At 39.5% G+C, this 22512-nt stretch overlaps 2 protein-coding genes and 1 non-coding gene across 12 annotated transcripts in view; 2 read left to right on the top strand and 1 right to left on the bottom strand.

Moving 5' to 3' along the window:
- LOC145467328 (uncharacterized) overlaps positions 1-22512 on the bottom strand; it is a 201691-nt gene that overhangs the window by 120002 nt on the left and 59177 nt on the right. For 8 of the 10 annotated variants that reach the window (XR_014042046.1, XR_014042040.1, XR_014042042.1 and 5 more), the window contains exons 3-7: positions 7605-7749; positions 5106-5212; positions 4846-4926; positions 2351-2453; positions 2118-2185 (exon numbers count right to left, since the gene is read on the bottom strand). The gene's annotated coding sequence lies outside the window, so the exon portion shown is untranslated. Of the gene's footprint in view, positions 1-2117; positions 2186-2350; positions 2454-4845; positions 4927-5105; positions 5213-7604; positions 7750-22512 lie in introns of those variants that run through there. The other 2 variants (XM_081450878.1, XM_081450877.1) reach the window with 1 other exon arrangement.
- Positions 17052-17124, top strand: Trnat-ggu (transfer RNA threonine (anticodon GGU)). The gene has a single exon. It is a non-coding gene; the product is annotated as a tRNA-Thr (tRNA).
- Positions 17249-20919, top strand: LOC145467458 (uncharacterized). Its single transcript, XM_081451013.1, has 3 exons — positions 17249-17589; positions 17992-18120; positions 18392-20919. Exons 2-3 carry the CDS (start codon positions 18053-18055, stop codon positions 18858-18860), a joined length of 537 nt encoding a protein of 178 aa, XP_081307139.1. The 5' UTR covers positions 17249-17589; positions 17992-18052; the 3' UTR covers positions 18861-20919.

The raw sequence follows: 22512 nt of genomic DNA, 5'->3' as shown, positions 1-22512 counted from the left end.
GTAGTCCACAATGCCAGTCAAGAAAAAGAACAAATCATATTGAAATTGAATAATAAAATTATTATTAGAAGCCTATGCAAGTATTCATGAACAGCAAAAAAAAAATATCATAATTACCATTCATGTGAGGGTGATTTTGCTTATTGCAAACCCTTCCAGCAGGAGGAGACTCCATACAATAGTGAAGATGGCTAAATGTATCTTTGGGGACAAGTTAGAAAACAAAACTTTCCAACTTTTCACATATGTATACTGTTTTGGTATTTTTGTGAGATTTCATTTGGTAGAGATTCAGGGACTGAGTATATTGTAACCACTGCATTTCAATCAGTCCCCACAACAAAAAAATGTGTAAACTTCTTTTGTGTGGGAGTCCCCATGTTAGCTAAGGAAGAATATAGTGATTAATAACAATGCCTTGTCTTTCTGAATAAGGTAGGAAAGAACAGGAAATGCCACCAAAAAGCACAGAAGACAGTTCTGTTATGTGATCAAGATTTTTGGTGGCTTCCAAGAAATCCTTGAAATCATGGCTCTATATTTCATAATCACACCATGTTACACCTCGATCTGCTGATGTAATACTAGTTCCGGCTGAAACTATTAAATCATTCGCAATTTACCTCATACAAGTTGGATTATTTTCATTAGTAACAACATTCCGAAAAATAACTGAGGAGCTCCGCTTTTAGGCTGGCCTTAATCTATATATTACTTTGTTTGTATAACGCGAGAGAATGTTCTTCAGCGTTCACAGCTCTCAGCAGTATAATTTGTAAACAACTATGAATTGTTTCCCAGTGCTTTGCATCGATATACATGCAGCAGTGATCAAACTAGATATTTCTCCAAAAGAGCAAGATGCCGTTTAGATAACATACGACAACGATCACTAAAGGAAAGATGTCAACATTGAAACAAATATTTCCAAACGCAACAAAGGTATGGAGACAAGTATAATGGAGTCTTTGTTCGGCAAATGTCACAATCATGGAAACTTCTCTTTAATGTAATACGGATCATGGAAATCAAATCAAACATTGCGAATCCACTTGCACTGGAGCAGAGAAAACTAATTAGTGGTTTGCCTACTATACTGTAAACAGTTGATTTTATAAAACGATAGCAGCGAAGCTAATTTCTGCTCGTTCAGGAACCGTTCACTTACTCTCTTTTTAAAGACAACCGAAACTGCCGATGTCAAAGATTCTGTTTCTGCTCATTCTTAAAATACATCGACCCCGTACAAAGTTTCCTCACAGACAACAGTTGTTTTGAAATGCTTCTCATGGTGAAGCTCTACACAAAATATTACTTAAATTCCACATTCCAAATTCTTCACGACAGCAGACAGCTTTAGTCTTAAAAAATTAAACGTGCTGGTGAAACGCTACTGAATTTCTGATATTCCGAATAATGAACGGCTTTGTAAGTAGAGCAGCCACGGCAAACACAAGGGACAACTAGACATCTAAAATTTCCTTTCACTAAATTTAGCATCCTGTAGAAACGAGAATTTATTTCCCTTCTTTTCATTGTAAATTGTGTAATGCTTCTTTACAATTAAGCAAAAAGAAAAAATCGCTTTGAGTTGGAATAAGTGTGTTTGTATAACGTGGAAGAATGTTCTTCGCCGTTCACAGCTCTCAGCAGTAAAATTTGTAAAGATTACTATGAATTGTTTCACAGTGCTTAGCATTGGTATACATTCAGCAGTGACCAAATCAGATATTTCCTGGCTCCAAACGAGGGAGACATAAATTGAAGATGCCGTTTACATGGAATACGAGAACGATCACCAAAGGAAAGATGTCAACATTGAAACAAATTCTTCCTACCATAATAAAGGTATAGAGACAAGTATAACAGAATCTTTGTTCATCAAATGATAATCATGGAAGCTTTCTCAATGTGCTACGAATCATGGAAATCAAATCAAATATTGCGAATCCACTTGCACTTGCGCAGAGAGAACTACCTACTACTGTAAACTCGGATTACAATTGACTAAACTAATTCTCTTTCGACAGGTAAATCAATTTCAAAAATGATATAAGACTTGAAAGTTTCTGTTCTCCTGCCAGAGACACAGAAATAAATGACTTGAATGTACTTACAAATTGGTCCTGTTACATCTCAGGATTCATTAGAGTATTTTTTGTTTCCAATGCAAATCTCAAATCAACTGAAAGTGAAAGTAAAAATGTGCACGGTAAGGATTATATCAAGTTATATCCATTGGGTTTGTTCTTTTTAACACGTTCTTCATCGCTCTCGCATTGGTTAAATCCGCGGACTTTTACCAACAATTTATTAAAATTTGTCCTTGTAGAAATTTGCAGGTCCTTACAATCGGTCTTTGTTTAATCTCATGCGGAGTCTTGAGTCTTTTGATATCCTTTCGTTTCGTTTGGTAATACTAGCCAATGTTCCGAGCGGAAACTGCAAATCAACTGAAACCGAAAGTAAAATATCAAATACAGCGTTATGCTAATAACTGGCTACAACTTGAATGATTTGTGGTCACGAGATGCCTGGATAACCAAAAAGGTCAACCACTAACAATAGAAAAAGTCAGTTTCCCACGCTTTTCGAACACGTCAACAAAAAAGTAGCGAAGCATGCGAATCCGCTGTTCCTAAAAATAAATCCACCTTGTGCAAATTTTGCACACAGACTACAAGTTCTATTATGAAACTCTCTTCATGTATCTACCTATACATGAAACACTTTAACTGAAACTGAAAATAGTTAAAGGCCTTTTGAGCAGCTTCATGTCAGGAAGAAATCCCCTACTGAACCAGACAAGTGCAATGCAAGTATAATGCGAATGTAACTGCTAGCTAAAGAAAACAGGCGCGCATTTTCACTTTCGATTAGGCTTGATCTGGCTGGATCTGACCTTTGCTGAATATTAATTTTTGTGTTTATTCCTGTTTTCTTGTTCTCGGAAAGGGAGCATTAGATATTAGTTTTTTATGTCAGGGTTGAATTCAGGTATTTACGACCCTTTATCAAAAGGTGTCCAAAAACAGATTGTCACACTGGTTAGAATTGCATTTTAGGAATGTTTACACGGCACTGTATTAAAAAAACAAAAAGCGATCTTGAATCTTAAATCTGTTGTAAGTTACCTTATTTCATGGGTTGAAATGATATTGATACCATGGAAATCTAAAACCAGTCAGCGAGAATAATTTCCAGGTGATTCGTCTTCGAGTGATTCAACTTCTTTCCTTATTTAACGCACGTAGCGTTACGCGATGATAAGCTCTCGTGCTATAAATGAAATGTAATGTTGATCTGGCCTGATCTGCCCCATGTTGATATATGTACAGGAGATATTGATCATATCATACAATTAATTCTTGTGATTTATACCTGTTTGCTTAAAATTTGCAGAAAATGCACTTTTAATCGGCTCATTGTAATCTCTGGACTTGCCTAATGCCAGCCCCAGTAACTAAAAGCAGGCAATCTGAATAACGCGACAGAAACTCGTCTAATCAGGTTAAATCGGGCCGAATTTTACTCGTAGAGTAAAACTAATACACCCAAACCGTAGTTGTGTTACTATCTTTTTAAAAAGAAAAAATCTTGTTGCAGATTAAATAAAACCCAGAATTCTAGAGTTGAGTAATATGTGGGACCAAAATAAAGAATAGATTTTTTGATGACTTGTTGAAGATCTTAAATTTTATGAAAGTAAAAACTAAGAAGGATTGATAATTTCTTTGTTTTGAAACATGACTACGTCACTGGCGTACAAACCAGCATAATGATAACTGCAATCAAATTCGCTTGTTTCGTTAGCTTTGTAACAGTTGGTTTTATAAAACGATAACAGCGAAGCTAATTTCTGACCGCTCAGGAACCGTTAACTTTTCTGTTTTAAAATACAACCGAAATTGCCGAAACGTGCGAATTCAAAGATTCTGTTTCTGCTCATTCTCAAAATACATCGACCTCGTACAAATTTTGCTCACAGACAACAGTTGTGTTTTTAAATGCTTCGTATAGTGAAGCTCTGCACAAAATATGACTTAAATTCGACATTCCAAATTCTTCACGACAGCAGTTTATTCTGAAAAAATAAAATGTGCTGGTAAAACGCTACTGAAATTCTGATATTCCGAATAATGAACGACTTTGTATAAGTAGGGCAGACTGGGAAAACACAAGGGTCAACTAGACATCTAAAATTTCGTTTCCCTAAATTTAGCATCTTGTAACAAGGAGAAATTATTTCCCTGCTTTTCATTGTAAATTGTGTAATGCTTCTTTACAATTAAGCAACTATATTTGGCTCGAGTTGGAATAAGTCTGTTTGTGTAACGTGAGAGAATGTTTCATGTTCATTTCCCGGTGTTGCTCTCAGCAGAAAAAGCTAGTACATAAACAACTATGAATTGTTTCACAGTGCTTTGCATCGGTATACATGCAGCAGTGATCAAATCAGATATTTCTCTAAAATAAGCAAGACAGAAAGTGAAGATGCCGTTTAGATGACATACGATAACTATCACCAAAGGAAAGATGTCAACATTGAAACAAATTCCTTAAGCCATAACAAAGGTATGGAGACAAGTATAATGGAGTCTTTGTTCAGCAAATGATAATCATGGAAACTTTCTTTAATGTGCTACGGATCATGGAAATCAAATCAAACATTGCGAATCCACTTGCACTGGAGCAGAGATAACTACCTACTACTGTAAACTCGGACTACAATTGACTAAACTAATTCTCTTTCGACAGGTAAATCAATTTCCTAAATGTTATAAGATTTAAAATTTTCTGTTCTTCTGCCAGAGACACCAAAATAAATGACTTGTATGTACTTACAAATTGGTCGTGTCACATCTCAGGACTCATTGGAGTATTTGAAGTTCCCTCGTTTTGTTTCCAATGCAAATCTCAAATCAGCTGGAATTGAAAGTAAAAAATGTGCACGGTAAGGATTATATCAAGTTATATCCATTGGGTTTGTTCCGTCTAACACGTTCTTCATCGCTCTCGCATTGGTTAAATTTGCGGTGTTCAAGTAACAATTTATTAAAATTTGCCAACGCCGTTAAACATTGTAGCAATTTGTACGTACTTACAATTGGTTTGTGTTAATCTCGGGAGACTTGGGTCTCTTGATGTCCTTTCGTTTCGTTTGTTGATTGTAGTCAATATGCTCTGAGCGGAAATTGGAAATCAACTGAAACTGAAAGTAAAAATAATCTAATACAGCGTCATTCAAATAACTGGCTTCAACTTGAATAATTTGTGGTCACGAGATGTCTGGATAACCTAAAAGTTCAACCACTAACAGTATAAAGAATAAACGGCACGCAATGCATGCAGAAGCGATGACGTTTGGCTACGATTTCTTAAATTGTGGCCAGAAAATCGGAACATAAACAAACAAACGGATACTTAAACGTAATTAGAAGTAGATGAAGGTACAACTTGTGTGTGGAGTGAGGAGAAGTGAAGAGAAAGAAACAGGATAAAAAAAAAAAAAAAATGATGCACAGAGGAGTTGCGGGACTGAGCAAAATTGCTCATGGATGACGTAACATCCAGGATCACCATTCAGATTAATTTTAGTTTTCTCCTATCCCTCCCTCCGCTAAGTATGGTTCGTCCTGTAGGATAGGCAGATTTTAGAGGGCACTAGAAAGGAGAAATTTTGTCCGATAACATGGAGATTATACATGGCGGTTAACGGGGCACGAAGATGGTTTTTGGTTTAATCTGTGGAGTTTTAAAATGGAAACGGTTGTTAAGCTAAGCAACAGTAGCTGCGACAAATGGACATGGAATGACTAGGAGGACTTACTATACCATTTTTGTGCGGCAGCACAGCGTCACGCGGCATTCGTTCAATTTTAACGAGGAGGTCTTCGCGGAGTGGTAAAATGGAAAATTATCGAGCTATGGAACACTAGCTTCGGCTATGGACATTAAAATCCTGAAAGCCACGTTGCTCGCTTCGAAATCTTTAAAGCTATCATGCTAAAAAGTGACGATGTCACGACCGAGGACGAATCGTTTTAAAGTCTTTTAAAATGTCACCCGGAGGAGGAAACAATCAGAAACAATGCAACGGGGAACGAATGCTGTATCATCTTGAAGCTAAGGTAAGCCTCCTTGTTGTGTCGCATTTTTTACTATGCCTTTTATATTATTTTTAGATTATTTCGTTCGGAAAATAGCTCTGGTGGTAGGATTGACTGCTCTTTGAATGAAAATCAAAGACAGTTTTTTTTATCATGTCTTAATTACATTCAATTAAACCAAAAGATGATTCTTAAGTGGAGGTGCTGGAGTTGGCAAAAGTACTGTTACAAATGCATTGTATGAAGTTCTGATTAGATTTCTAAATAGTATCGCTGGGGGAAAATCCAGATGATGTGAAAGTTGTCAAGACTGCCCCTACCTGTAAAGCAGCATATTTCAACATTAAAGGCAATACATTACATGCTGCTTTTAAGATACCTGCCAATAGAGGTTTTGAGTATTGTGCACTGGACAGTGACAGACTGAATACCATATTAGAGCGAAACTAAACAAACTTAGGGTGATTTCATTGATGAGATTGCTATGGTTGAAAGTAGCATGTTAAACTTTTTGAACTAATATTATTACAACAAATTATGGGAACTAATGAACCATTTGGTGGAATAAGCTTGGTAACTGTTGGAGATCTTTCCCAGCTTAAGCTAGTTTTTGATAAGTGGATCTTTGAAAATTCCCAATCTGGCTATAATGAATTTGTAATTAACATTTGGACAGAGTACTTCACCGGTCACCCCAAAACACAGACCATGCAGACTACATTTTAAAATAACTTTACTTAAATAAGTATATTTAGAACTAAAGGGAGTTTCCCTTACAAAGTGTATAGCGTGTTCTTTTATTGGAACAACAGTCACATACCGAGCTTGTGCGTCCTAGCGCCTGTGCATAAATGGTCATAAGGACAAACGCTCTGATATATGATTGAACACTATTTTGTAGCGAGAACCCCCCCCCCGCCCCCCCCCCCAAAAAAAGATGCGAGTCAAAATAAAAGTAAATGCAAAACCAAGAACAAGAAAAAAAAAGTATTCAGTCTGCACAGTCTGCACAGTCCGCAGTCTGCTGTCTGCAGTCTGCATGGTCTGCGTTTTGGGGTGACCGGTACTTCACCCTCTTTGAATTGAAGTAGCAATGATGAGACAAAACGATTGCAAAGACTTTGCTCAGCTACTCAATCGTTTGAGAGAGGGAAAGCACTCTGAAGATGATATAACCACTTAATTTTGAAACAAAGACTTCTGAATGTAAGGCCTGGACAAGATAATTACCCTATGAACATGGCACATTTATTTACTACAAATTCATCCGTAGATGCTCATAACAATGCTCTGTATACCCTCTCTAACGCTGATAAAGCTCAGATTAAGGTTGTGGACATTATAATTGGGGGCATTTCTGATGATCTCAAGAAACAAATGAAAACCAAATTCCAGATTATCCAACAAAGACAATGGGTTTATATTCGCTAGTGTCAGTAGTAACTGCAACAAAATATGACTGACAACTAATATTGATGTGACTGACGGACTTACCAATGGTGCAGAGTGTGTCATTAGATAGAACACATAGACTACAGAGTTGAAAATTCCACCAGACCAAGTATTATTTGGGTCTCATTTCAACATCCTGACATAGGCAGAAGCCAGCATAGAGAAAATGCACATTTATACAAGGTAACTGTAAATAGAAATTGGACAACAGTATTGGAAGTAACAAGACAGTTTCAAGTCAATAAAAAGAGTCAGGTCCAAATTCTCTGGCGCCAATTTCCACTTAGACCCGCTGCTGCCAAGACTATTTGCCATTGTCAAGGCGACACATTAATTGAAGCAGTTGATTTTCCAGCATCCACAAGAGAGCGCATGCATTATGTTGGCTTGAGCCGTGTACGAAACAGCCCTGCACTGCATATTCTTAATTGGAATGAAATCAAAATAAAGGTTAGTGAGAAAGTTAAAAGTGAAATGAGCAGACTAAGAACACAAGTAAGTCTTGTGCCTTTAGCAGTGTTACGCACTGACAATTCACTCCAAACTAAAACAATCTTGTTTCAGAATGTTAGATCTCTCCACCTCCACATAGATGATGTGCGAAGTGATTACAACATTCAAGAAGCTGATGTCAACATTTTTGTTGAAACAAAACTTTGTTTGTTAGATAGAGATGATACATATCAGCTTAGTGAATTAACTCTTTACAGAAATGACTTTAATCAGTCTAACATAAGAACTTGCTATATGGAACTACTTTGTACATTAAGAATGATCTGAATTGTACTAAAATTCCATACAGATATAAGTTTAATAATTTGGAAATTACTGTTACAGGTGTTAAGCCAACCAATTCCAAATATTCATGTCATTGGTATCTATCGTTCGAAAACTAAAGTTACAATTTTACAGTTAATTGATGCTCTTACTCATCTTCACGACTCTGCTTGGGGAGTTCAATATTGATCTCATGCAGGTAAATTCTGAGCAAAAGGCCTTAAAAAAATATCTTACAACAGACAGAGGATACACTCAGTTTATTAACCAGTTTACTACTGACTACCGTACACAGATAGATATGTTTATACCAATGTAACACAATGTGTACAATCAGCAGGAACCCTGGAGTCTTACAACAGTGATCATAAGGCTTAGCCTATTTACCATAAACACCGTCATATAAGCCGCGTCTTGTTGTTCAAACTTTTTGCATCAAATTGGGGATGTGGCTTATCTGCGAGAACATCTGGACACCATGCTGTAAATTTGCATAAATGAACACCTTTCAGTGAAAATTTTACAGTCTGTATAGACCTGTGTATAGCAAAATAATAAGAACTTCAGAAAACTATACCACAATATGCATTGACCATTGCTTAAATTGCGAGTTTGGCAGCTCCTAAAAGAGCCGTTTTTGTTCATATTAAGCATCCATTAAAGCTTCTTCGTTACAAAAGCTTTTAATCGGTTTAACGTTGCCTGTCTTGAGTTGCTGAATGTCACTTGGTAAGGAATCTCCATTCTGCCAAAAAGTTGTTTAGTGTCGCTGATGGTCGCAGACCTTTTCTTCATTACTAAGCCTGCCTGGTTACTAAGCTATGAACGAACCGAAACATTCATCTTGTTGTATGTAAATTCTACTGAGAAACGGACAGAAATGGAAAATACTGGATTAAAAATGCCAGAAACTAGAAAGATCAGATTTATGTCTAAATCGGATTTTCATACTATCTCAGTGCTAAAATTGTAGGTAAGAGTTTTAGTATTCTCTGTTTTAGTGAGTTAATATGCCAGTTAACACATTCAAGAAATGCATGTACATGTAAGACATCTTTCTCAAGACACCACTGTGACGTGACAAGCGTGACCACATCATGTGATCAGGCACTCACGTGACGAGCAGAACCTCGTGCAACGGATATACTTTGGTAGTGTGCGAGTGCCAACTCGGCATTAAAAGTTTCTTATCACTATTTAGCCTGAGCTGTGATTTATTCCCTTTATAACTTGACATGGTGTCAGAAGTGGCTCTCACGCTTCGTTACTGGATGATGTGATGAACATTCGTCGCCACACTGGTGAGTAAACCGTCGACCGAAATTGGAAGCTTGTTCTGCGTGGCCGCCATCTTGGATTTGGCGAGATGACTGATTCTGCTGAAGGAGGCGCTGAAGGAACGTCAGCCGTAGCTCCGTTGATATTGCCTCCAATGAACCTGCCGCCACCTAAACCGCTCGTCGTAGATGATAATCTGGCTAGTAATTGGAAGCAATGGAAAAAAGTATGGCAAAGGTACGAAATCGCGACTGGAATTTACAAGCAGGAGAATATTGTTCGAGTGTCAACATTGCTTTCGGTTATCGGCGAAGAAGCTGTCAAAGCCTTTGATACTTTCGCTTGGGGCGAAGGCCAGAGTGAAAACAGTATTACAGACGTCTTAGCTAAATTTGACGAATATTGCGAACCTCGCACTCAAGTCATTTACGAACGCTACCGTTTTAATAATCGTAAACAGGAGCCAGGCGAAAGCATTAGTGCGTACGTGACCGAGCTGCGTGTGATTGCGAAGAACTGTGCTCACGACGAAATCACACCGGACGAGATTTTACGCGACCGCTTGGTCCTTGGAGTCCGAGATGAGAAAGTACGCGAACGCCTTCTACGAGTAAACGACCTGACCTTGTCTAAAGCCATCGACATTTGTAAAGCGGCAGAACAGACTAGTCAGCAATTAAAGCTGCTTGCCAGTGGAACAGAGGAGTCAGTTGGTGCAGTTAGAACACAACAAAGAAATGAGCCACCTCAGAACACACGAAGGCCACGTGACCCACCCATCCAGCGAACAGAATATAGATTTTGTGGATATCAGCATGGAAATCGCCAGTGCCCTGCAAAAGGCCAAACTTGCCACAAGTGTGGACAAAAGAACCACTTTCAGTCAAGGTGCCGAGCAACCAACCCAAAGGTAAACACCGTAGAAGAAGTACCTGAAGAAGTTTTTCGTATAAGTAAAGTTGGAAGTAGATCACGTGCTTTGATTACTATGGAAGTCGGCATGCAAGGCAACCAAAGTCAGGTGACATTCCAACTAGACACAGGTGCAGAGTGCAATCTCATTTCATTGAAAGATTATCAGCGTGCCACCGGTGATGTGGATTTGGCACAAGTCAAGCGCTGCTCACACAAGTTTATTAAAACTTACACCAATGAACGATACAAGATACTGGGGTCAACAGAGCTCCCTACATGGCGCCATGAGAAAAGAAATGTGTTGCCATTCAACATTACAAAAGATGACCTTGCCCCACTGTTATCATACAGCACATGTATTGGACTGGGACTCATCACAATTAATGACTGTGATAGCCCATCAAACGTCAGTAGTCTCGAGGATACCCCCAGCGTTGGCATTGCCGTAACAGTAGGGATTGCCGACATTCTAGAGGAATACAAAGATGTCTTTGAAGGCTTGGGTGACCTCCCAGGCGAGCACCACATCGTCACTGATGACACAGTTCCACCTGTAGTACATCCTCCGCGTCGTGTACCAGTTGCTTTACGAAACCAGATCAAGGAGAAACTTGATGAGATGGTAACTAGTGGTATTCTTGCACCTGTAACTGAACCAACCGAGTGGGTTTCCAGTATGTTGGTCATTGTCAAGCCCAACAAGCTGCGCATATGTCTTGACCCGCGTGATTTAAATAAAGCCATCCGTCGAGAGCATTACCAAATGCCAACAGTGGAGGAGGTCGCGACCCGGCTTTCGCAAGCAAAGAAGTTCACGGTTGTCGATGCCAAGGACGGCTTTTGGCAGAAACGTCTTGACACTGAGTCTAGTTACAAGACCACCTTTAACACACCGTTTGGGCGCTACAGATGGAATAGGATGCCGTTTGGCATCTCGTCAGCGCCAGAAGTCTGGCAACGTACAATGCACGAGTTTGTCGAAGACCTGGAAGGAGTGGAAGTGATTGCAGACGACTTCCTGATTGCCGGATTTGGCAATACAGAACATGAAGTAAACCAGAGTCTTGCAAGAAATGAGCGCGCCTTTCTCGAGAAATGCCGTTTGTGGAACTTGAAGTTGAATCGTGCAAAAGTGAAATGGCACCAATCAAGCGTGAAATTCATGGGTCATCTACTCACTTCTCAGGGGCTAATGCCTGACCCAGAGAAGATTCAGGCTATATTGCAGATGCCTGAACCTGAAGATGTCACTTCATTGAAGCGATTCCTGGGGATGGTGACCTATCTTGCTAAGTTCATGCCCCACTTGTCAGAGATGACAGAGCCACTTAGACGTTTGGAGGACAAGAATGTAGAGTTCCAGTGGTTAGAACAGCACTCCCTTGCCATGAAGACAATCAAGAAATTCCTGACAGAGGCACCTGTCCTCCGTTATTACGATATAAACAAGCCGGTCACTGTACAATGCGATGCAAGCCAGTCTGGGTTAGGAGCAGTACTGCTGCAAGATGGTCAGCCTGTCTGTTATGCCTCCCGTGCCCTCACTGACACTGAGTCTCGATATGCGCAGATCGAGAAAGAAATGCTTGCCATCACTTGGGCATGTGACAAGTTCGACCAATACCTCTATGGGCGAGACAAAATCACTGTCGAGACTGACCATGAGCCATTGAAGTCTGTGTTCAAGAAGGAAATTCACAAATCACCCAAGCGCCTGCAGCGAATGCGCCTGGCCCTACAAAAGTACAATCTAGAAGTTCAATACAAGAAAGGAACACTCATGCACATTGCAGATGCCTTGAGTCGTGCATATCTGGAGACCACTGATGGGGCTCAGACCGAGTTTTGTGAGATTCGTGCACTCGAGATGGTGAATCACGAAGAGTATATTCGAGTTGAACCTCCGAAGCGAGATGTCTTCCGACAGCGAGTCGCTGAAGATGCTGATATCCAGGAACTAATCCGAGTGATCAAGCAAGGCTGGCCCGAAAAGAAAAATTGCCCTCCTGCTGCTCAGCCATACTATGACGAGCGAGGCGAGCTGATAGAGTCACAAGGTCTGGTGTTCCGTGGAGAACAGCTTGTAGTGCCTGTTTCACTTCGAAAGGAAATGTTAAACCAGCTCCACAGCAGCCACATCGGCATTGGAGGATGTGTTCGCCGTGCCCGTGAAATATTGTATTGGCCACGAATGAGTGCTGACTTTGTGTCTCGTTGTACAATCTGCCAAACATACCGACCAGAACAGGCCCGCGAAGGGCTTCAGCCACATGAGCTGCCTTCACGCCCTTGGCAGAAAATTGGTGCTGATCTGTTTGTTCTTGGACAGCAGACATTCCTAATCATGGTTGATTACTGGTCCAATTTCTTTGAAGTGGTTGAGATCCACAAGAAGACAGCACAAGCTGTTATTACTCAACTCAAGGTGCAATTTGCTCGCCATGGTATTCCAGAAGTACTGATTACAGATAATGGTTCAGAATTTGACAATCGGGAGTTCCAGAGTTTCTCCTCTGAGTGGAATTTTGATCACCGAACCTCTAGTCCAAGATATCCACAGTCAAATGGAAAAGTGGAAAATGCTGTGAAAACCTGCAAAGGACTTCTTATGAAAGCGAAGGACGACAAGAAAGACCCACTATTAGCAATCCTCGATTGGCGCAACACCCCAAGTGAGGGGTTCAGTACCTCGCCAGTTCAGAGGCTAATGGGTCGACGCACTCGTACTTTGCTACCAACAGCTGCAGTGCTCCTCAGGCCAAACAGTGACATTAAGACGACGGCGAGTAACCTAGCAGCTAGGAAAAGATTGCAGTGCAAGCAGTACAACAGAGGCATCAAGAACCTTGCCCCCTTAAAGGCAGGTGATTCAATCTGCATGAAGTTGCCTGGGGAGAAGAAATGGAGCTTAGGCCACTGCACGCGCCCTCTTGCCCGACGGTCGTACGAAGTTGAGGTGGAAGGACGGCGCTTCCGTAGAAACCGCCGCCAGCTGCGGTCTACTATGGAGCCGTCACCAGAACCATGCAGCCCCATCGATGAGCCTCATCAAGCTGAGAATGAAAGCAAGCCACCAGATTTACCAGAGTTCCTGCCAGGACAGATCCACACCCAGACCCCTGAGATTGAAGTGAATGATTCAATCCCCGCCACAGAATCTGTCCCGGTCAACGAAGATCCCATACCTGCTTTCCAGCCCAGACGCTCAGAGAGAGCCAGACGTGCCCCAGCATGGCTTGAAGATTATGACTTATCTTGAACACTTGAACATTGACTTGAAACACTTGAAATAGCTTTAGTTTATTGTTGGACCCTATTGTTTTTGTTCTTGCTAATTTTGTAAGGGAAGGGGATGTGACGTGACAAGCGTGACCACATCATGTGATCAGGCACTCACGTGACGAGCAGAACCTCGTGCAACGGATATACTTTGGTAGTGTGCGAGTGCCAACTCGGCATTAAAAGTTTCTTATCACTATTTAGCCTGAGCTGTGATTTATTCCCTTTATAACTTGACAACCACTTTTCATTTATTTTACTTTCTCTCCAAATGTCTTTTTCGAAAATTTAAGTTGGCAAACTCGGGGTGTAGCTTATCTGCGAGTGCGACTTATACGCCGGTGTTTACGGTATGTTTCCATGAAAGCTGTTTGAATATTTCCCTGTATGTATCATATGAGATCATAATTAATATATATTTTAGCTGAATATGGTAACTTAACATACCAAATAAATACATGTATCTAAATGTATCGAGCAACTATTTAAATCACACAGCAAAACAGTCAGAAAATTTATTGGTAGAAACAAAGAATGGTTTGAATTTACTGTACCATTCATGTCCCTAAATTCTTAGTCTTCATAGAGATTCAATATTACATGTAACTCTACCAAAATTTTCAGAAGCTGTACATAACAATACATTTTTTTTTCAGGTTAAATGAATTATTTTAGCTCCAATGTTTCTTGCGGGAGAGGATGACATAACTGGCATTTCCTTTCTTATTAATCCTTTCCAGAAAAGCAAGAAATAATCTCTTGGACACTTAAGTTAGGTAAGTAGCTTTTTTATTGGGGGAGGGGGGGGGGGTGGGGAGAGAGAAAGGGAAGCAAATTAAAGATATACAATATTTTTTTCTGCATATAATCATTTATACCCTTTTAAAGTATGTCACAATTATATTTATTGTGTATTGCAGGTGAAGCAAGTTGTACTATTGTGCATCTGCATATAACCCAGATGAACACTGCAATAACAACTACAGTATAATATGCAAGTGACAGTAAGCAGATGTTAATATTAACAACAACATTACTGATGCTATACATGTTTATCAGCTTCCAAAAATAATATCAAAAGACTTAGTAGAAACTGGCTTTAGCGATACAAGTCACCCTTAAAACTTCATGGAATTAATCTGAGAATTACAGATGGATGTGGAATTCTCCTGCTTACAAAGGATTAAAGATGCTTTCAAGACTTAAGTCAGCTGACACTTGAACTGTTAAAACTCATTCTTTGCAAAAGACATTGGTTACAAGCATATAAATTAAATGGCTTTCCAAGCTGTATGTATAACAATTAATGTAATTATTACAGAGTTGGAAACACTTTTAGAACTTTATCCATATAAGTTTCTTAAAGTTAAGAATGTCAGCAAGTGAAATCCATCTGAACTTGCTATATGTGTCAAACCTTAACTCAAGAAATGAACCTCTAGCTTTACAGTAAAATACAGAAATTACAGTATGTAACTTTAAGGAACTTAAAATTAGCAGTTCTATATCATGTTCATATACATGAACATACACATGTAGAGTATTACAATCAGTCTTTATATCAGTACTACAATTAAATGAAACTACTAGGTCCCATCATAAACTGGAACACAAAAGTTGAATGGTGGTAATCTGTTTCTATTAATAAAATACAAATCTTGTGATGTTTATTTGAAGTAGTAGCTATCCTAACTGTGCCAGTTTATACCTGTGGAACTTCCATTCAGCTCTTAAAATGGTGTTTATCATGCTGTACTTCTACTACATGTGTGTCCTGCTGCTGTAAAGATTGTTATTTATAACTCAGCAAAATTGTGTAATCTCTGTGTATAGGAAACTGTTGGCTAGAATGTCTCCTCCTAGCTTTTATGTGCTACATATATTATGGTAGTCAGTATTTCAGTAGACTTAATAAGAAAGAAAATGCTCCTAATATAATAAAAGCAGTGTTGATCTTAATCTTTGTTGTTGCACTCTGTTGAAATCTACTTTCAATTATGTAATAAATAATTATTCATAATTTATAAAATAATTTTAACAGAGAGCAAATTAAGCCACCTAAAAGAGTGGGGGCGCGGTGGCCTCACGTTTAGTGCGCTGATCTCCGGATTAAGCAGTCCAGGTTTGAGCCCTGGCCGTGGACATTGCGTTGTGTTCTTGGGCAAGACACTTTGTTCTCACGGGGCTTTTTTCCACCCCCGTAAATAAATGAGAACCGGCGAACTTAATGCTGGGGGAAACCCTGCAATGGACTAGCATCCCATTCATGGGGGAGTAGAAATACCCCTACTGTAGTCACTTCATGCTACAGAAACCAGGATAAGCTCTGGCCTGGTGGGCCACTTGGCCTGTTTGCAGACTTGACCTTTACCTAAAGGGTGTCAATAAGCAACCACTGGGCATCCGAACCCATGCATCAAAGGATGTTTCTTTTGCTGTTTTACACTGCTGTACAAAGAAGAACTCCACAATGATGAATTCCTCTTCTCTTTTATCCAACTAGCTTTTCTACATTCATCCAATTCATCCATGAGCTGGCTCACAGGCACCTTTAATTTATTGTTATCCCCGCAATACAATACATTCAACAATGTAGATAGTCATGTGTAAAATAATGTTTCTATAAATCTTAGGTTGATGGGGGATGTTGATTTGATGGTTAATGCCAGAATTCAAGGTACAGAACACAGCAATCATTCCATACATTGGACGCAGTAGTACTCTGTTCTGAACAGGGTCAATGAACCTAACTTAGACACAACAAGACCACAGAAGAATGAAGAATGATCATCGCGGTAAATTTTCCAAATTAAGCAATTGGAAAAAAGAAGCCTGAAAAAAATCAGGGCTTCAACGGGATTCAAACCCATGACCTCCGTGATACCGATGCGATGGTCTACCAACTGAGCTATGAATTAAGCCACACATTGGGAGCGAGGTCAATTAATTGAGTTCATATCTTTCTGTAGGAGTAAAATGATGTGAAGTATATATGAAATAATTCATATTTGAACTGCGGTTGTAGATGAAATTGAAGAATGATCATCGCAGTAAATTTTCCAATTTAAGCAATTGGAAAGAAGAAGCCTGAAAAACGAGATTGGAACCCGTGACTTCATTCTTCACTTTCATCTACAACCACAGTTCAAATATGAATTATTTCATATATACTTCAAATCATTTCACTCCTTATGGGAAGCCTGATATGAACTCAATTAATTGACCTCGCTCCCAATGTGTGGCTTCATAGCTCAGTTGGTAGAGCATCGCACTGGTGTTGCGGAGGTCATGGGTTCGAATCCCGTTGAAGCCCTGATTTTTTTCAGGCTTCTTCTTCCCAGTTGCTTAAATTGGAAAATTTACTGCAGCGATCATTCTTCACTTTCATACTTTCTGGTGTTATCATGAAGTCTGTGTAAAGAAAGGTAGGAGGAGGAGGAGTCTCAAAGACTGAGGGTGGTAATATTACTGATGTAGCTATACACAGTAGTGAACATTTTAAAGTGATACTCTCATTGTTCCTTCTGTATACTTTTTCATGTGGAATAGATGCTCAGACTATGACATGCCATCAAAAGATGACTTGGGAAAAGAAGGTCTAAGGAAATGGCTATATGATCTTTGCATAAAATATGTGGAGACGTATCTAATGACTGGAAGTGAAGTCGAACCTTTGGTTCAGCAGGTTCATGAGCTGGAGAGTGCTGTGGGTGCAAATGGTCTTTTGTGTCGAATACAGAGATGATAAAACTTATGTTCATCATTCCAACAGAGTCAAGTAAGTATAAAATTGATAGAGGATTATAGCAATAGTATTAGACAAGGGGTAATACAGTTTTTAGCAACATATTGCTCCTTACGATATCAAGACATATACGAGAAAATATTTTAGTCTGAATGAATATTGTAAATGATCACCAAGGAGAAATTGTTCTTATTACAAGTATTGATCTTTAATCAAATTCTACCAACTAATTGAAGAAAAATGTATGTATGTCTCTGAGTGTTAACAGACTGCTTTTTACTAAAACCATCAACACCTCCATGAAAGGGAAAACTTCTTGTAACCCCGCAGAAGACGTTCATGTTCACTTAACACTTTTTCAATGAATAATAATGATGAAATAAATGAATAAACAAACAATTTGTGTTGGTTTAATCGTTTTTTTCATTGTCTCAGGCACAAAGCTATGCAACATGGCCTGGTGTGAAAAAGGTATGAGTCTGGGAAGGAGAAAGACATGCTGGGTTTTTTCCACTGCAGAGTGTCATGTGGTCTGGTATTCTCAATTAAAGCTACCAGAAATAGGTGAGTCAAAATAAAAACATTATGTTGTTATGCTTGTAAGTGCCCCCCCTACCCCCCCCCCCCCCCACACACACACACACACACACCAAAGTCAAGTAAAATGTCTTACTTTTTTGGCAGGAAAGATCATCAGTTTCGTTAATCTAAAGGTTTTGAGAGGTTCCTGAAATCGCAAAATCATTTGTAATCCCCGGGAAACTACCAGTATGTAATAGTACAATGTAACTAGTAGGCAATTCCTGAGTGTGAATTTGGTTTCTTCCTTTTCTAGCCACGAAAGCAAGGCACATCCCAATGTCACTCTCAAGGCTCAGGATCCGCAGGGGGAGGCAAATGGGGGAGCAGCAAAGGATGATTTCCCTTTCAATTACCATCAGGCAAAGCTGGTCTTTGGTCTCATTTTGTTCGAGTTTGGCGACACAAGTGAAGAGGGATACGGTGAGAGGCTTCCTGACCTTTTCGAGGTTGCTCTGCTACTGTACAAAGCACATGGCAAGACCAAATATGCCAAAATTGAAGCCATTTTGTCGGAAACAGATGCGCATGCCCTTAAATGGAATAGAACATTCAACAAACATGGCTTGCCAGGAATGAACATTCCACTGGACTTGCGAACTAAGCAGTTCAATCATGATGTTAAGAGCATGTGGAAGTCACTTGCTGCCAATATCAATGAAGATTTAGCAGCTCGAATTGCTAATACCGTTGAACCAATGGAAGTTGGTTCTTTATTGATTTAGTCGACCAATGACATACCTGAGCCCTTGACCATTGGACAAATGGGAATGTAAAGTTACTTGCCCAGCAAGAAAATATAAGTGCCCCAGACAATCGTACAGCACTTTTTCCGAGCCCTGGTATACAAGTAAATAAGGAGTCTTTTTGCCCTTAATCTGTGACTTGAACAAACAGATTTATTTGTACATAGAGCATTATATAGTAATCAAATGAACTCGCGTGCTCTTATTGGTCAATCAGCCATGGCTTATTGTGCCAGTAAACTCATGGAAATTTTGCGTGTCTTCTGAATTATTATATAAAAGCAATAGACCACAAGTTTTTGTGGTTTATAGGTTGATAAACCGGTTGGGATGTGGAAGAACACTCGAAGAATTTGTAAATCACTCGCCTGCTGCTCGTGATTTACGAATTCTTCTCGTGTTCTTCCAACATCTCGCGTGGTTTATCAGCCTATAAACCATAAAAAGTTCTGGTCTCTTGCTTAAATAGCACATTTAAATTATGAACTATGTTATCAAGTCTTTAAAAGATCCCCAGTTAAGAGACACTCAAGTAGATAATTATTTTATTCTCCATTAATCCAAAACTAGATAATTACGTCTTTCTGTAACAAGTGGGCTGTATCGTAACATGTCAATAGCATTTGGCTAGGAGATATAGTTTTCTACATTAATGTTTTTCAATTAACCATAATTTTAATACAACTTCAAAAATTATTTTTTTGGCATACCTAATTTGCCTTAGTTAAGGGGATGGTGTACTTACAACGTTTAAAAGAAAATGCCTTGTCACTAGAATAAAGTGCAGTTTTATACTTTAATTAGTCACTTCAAATCATTTGATAAGGCAATAACTTAGTTCATTTTGCTGATTTCATTTTGTGAGAGAAGTCATCTGATGTGTTTTATTTTTGTTTTCGTTTACCAACACTCAATCAAATACCATCATTAGTTCTGTTTTGAATCAGTACCAAATTATTAATCAATCCAAGGGCATTACTGGGAAACCTAGAACTAAGAGGGCTAGTATATACAGCATAATTTTCACTGCTCCTTTCAGAGTAATATCTACTGAGCCCACCTTTTTGTTTATATTAGTTAAGCTACCAGAAAAACCTAAAAACTTATGTATATGATATCCATTACATAAAATACCAGGAGTATATCACTCACTCTGGTAAGGCATCTGGATCTGGTAAATGCTTTTGGAACTCAACATAATCACAAAAGAGCAGTTCTTCAAGTCTAGTAAAAAACTCCTCACTGAAAGTGATGGTGATGGACAGAACACTGACCCCTAGTCCGTGGACTACCCAAATGGACTACCCTAAAATGGACTACCCAAATGGACTACCCAAATGGACTACCCAAATGGACTACCCAAATGGACTACCCAAATGGACTACCCTAAAATGGACTACCCATAAAAAATACTATTTCAGATGAGTGGTATGTTAAGAAGCTGCGATTATATACTTACACTGCATGGAGGATGCTTTTCTTTTCGGTCCGCATTGCCTTCAGCCGCCATTTTGAATAACTACACTGAATAAAACAACCGCTGTACACAAAAAGCGTAGACTCAAATCAAATCAAATATTCTGTGGACAACTCAATCTTGCTCCCATGTGATTCAGTAGCTCAGTCTTTCTCAAACAGACGAAATGATCTTCACATTGTTACTCATGATTTGTTTTGCTTGTTTTGTGTCAAAAATTATGGCACAGAAGCAGCTAGTATTCTGGTTTTTTCCTGAGTGTATCAAAATGAAATAGAAATGGGAATGAGGATAAAGCTATGGGACAGCATGAAATTCCAACGACTACGCTACAAAAAATCAGAGTGGAGTGGAAGCAGTAGGAGCCAGTAGTATTTTTGGCTGGCCTGGACTATAAGTACTTTAATTATGTGGAAATTTTTGTGGTTTTGCGCGACTCGGTTCAAAATGGCGGCTGAAGGCGATGCGGAACGAAAAGAAAAGCATCCTCCGTGCAGTGTAAGTATATAATCACAGCTTCTTAACAAACCACTCATCTGAAATAGTATTTTTGAGGGGTAGTCCATTAGGGTAGTCCATGGACTAGGGGTCAGTGTTTTGTCCATCACCGAAAGTGATTGATGCATCACTTAAGCTATGCTCATCAATGTCTCATTTAAAATCTCAAGAATTTTAACAGCATGATTTTTTGAATAAACAGGCACACTACTAATTATATCATTCAGAATAAACAGATTATGACAGGTAGCTACAACATCAGAAACTAGTTCCTTTGAAAACCCATACCAACAGCCAAATCATCACTGCAAACAAGGCTACCCTGTAACTCAGAGAGTGCATCTTTCAAAATGGCCCTCTCTTCATCAGTGACACTTCTACTTTTAATTGGCAGCATAGTTGATGGTGTTGGTTGCTTGTCAAAATATTTGATTGGCTGCGTGCACCCACTTCCATCACCACATGCACAAGATGTTCCACAAAAATTACAACAGTCATGAGGTGGAGACAAGGTTCGGAGGCCCAGGGCTTCTGACATTTCGCGCGGTCGCGGATTTCAAGTAAATCCGCGAAATTCGCTGGAAATCTTTCCAAATACTTGTTGGCACAACATGTTTAAAAGTTATCTTGGCTGTTGGGGCTACTTACTGGCTGTAAATTGGCTAAATTACCTTGAAATTTCGTCACTGCAACTAGCAAACAACATCCCAAACCTACCAGGCGTTCTTAGATTAATGTTGCGAAAAACTGGGCAGCAGCCACAATGTTAAAAGCTTTGTCATTGGCGCATTTCTAGAACGCATCGTTGTCCACAGAGCAAATGCGGTTCACTGTTGAAAATAACCCCGTGGTCAAAACATAGAGCAAACCGCAACCTAAACAGAACAGAACTTCGAAGATGAGGCAAACAAAATGCAATTGGATAAAGAAGATATTCAACGAAGCTTCTTGAATAGTAAATATCTAAGCGTAACTCTTGTGTTTTTAATATCCTGATTCTCTTATTTGCTTTTATTGTGTTCAATAGGCTTCCTTGTAAAGTACGATTTCATATTGCGGTGCGAAGCCTGAGTAAATGCTCTAAGAGCATCTAGTTTCATTTAAACACGTTCCTCAAATCAGCGCAAAACCAATCGCTTTCCAGCGAAATTTGCCCAGAAAACATTCGCGAAATCAGCCGTGTTTTACCGATCGTTTTCCGGCGAAAATGGCCTCGGAAATTCCCGCGAAATTCCCGCGAAATCGGCCGTTTTATTCCGCGAATTTGTCCCTGAAAATCCTGCGAAATTTGACTGTTTTCTTCCGCGACCTACCAGAAGCCTGTTTGGATCAAAGCTCTTGTAGCTTGCCACCCAATAGCGTCCACTTGTTTCTAAAAAATTTCGCGCACGTCCTCCTCACAGTGTGCCAACTGTTGGCCATAAACATACAAAATAACTGATCGGCAAGCAGGCCATCTTGACCAGCTCTCACAGCTTCCTGATGAAAATCAAGTAAGCTTCTGGCAGGGCCAAATAGCACGATGAGTAGTATAGGGGGAAGTCGACAAATAACGTTTCGAAGAGGGAGGAGCGTTTAGCTGTTTTGCAGCCCCCAGCTTTAAGTCCGAACCTCACAAGCTCGGTTCGGTTGAACCTGGGGGGCTGCAAAACAGCT

This window comes from Orbicella franksi, chromosome 14 (genome assembly GCF_964199315.1).
Source record: "Orbicella franksi chromosome 14, jaOrbFran1.1, whole genome shotgun sequence".
Classification (NCBI taxonomy): domain Eukaryota; kingdom Metazoa; phylum Cnidaria; class Anthozoa; order Scleractinia; family Merulinidae; genus Orbicella; species Orbicella franksi.
The sequence above is the reverse complement of the archived record's forward strand: the minus strand, read 5'-3'. Positions and strand labels throughout refer to the sequence as shown.

Excerpts from the sequence above, each read along its gene's own strand:
- LOC145467458 (XM_081451013.1), top strand. The coding sequence starts at position 18,053 with ATGCTGGGTTTTTTCCACTGCAGAGTGTCATGTGGTCTGGTATTCTCA. Across the intron at positions 18,121-18,391 it reads ATTAAAGCTACCAGAAATAG|CCACGAAAGCAAGGCACATC; the intron begins GTGAGTCAAAAT and ends TTCCTTTTCTAG.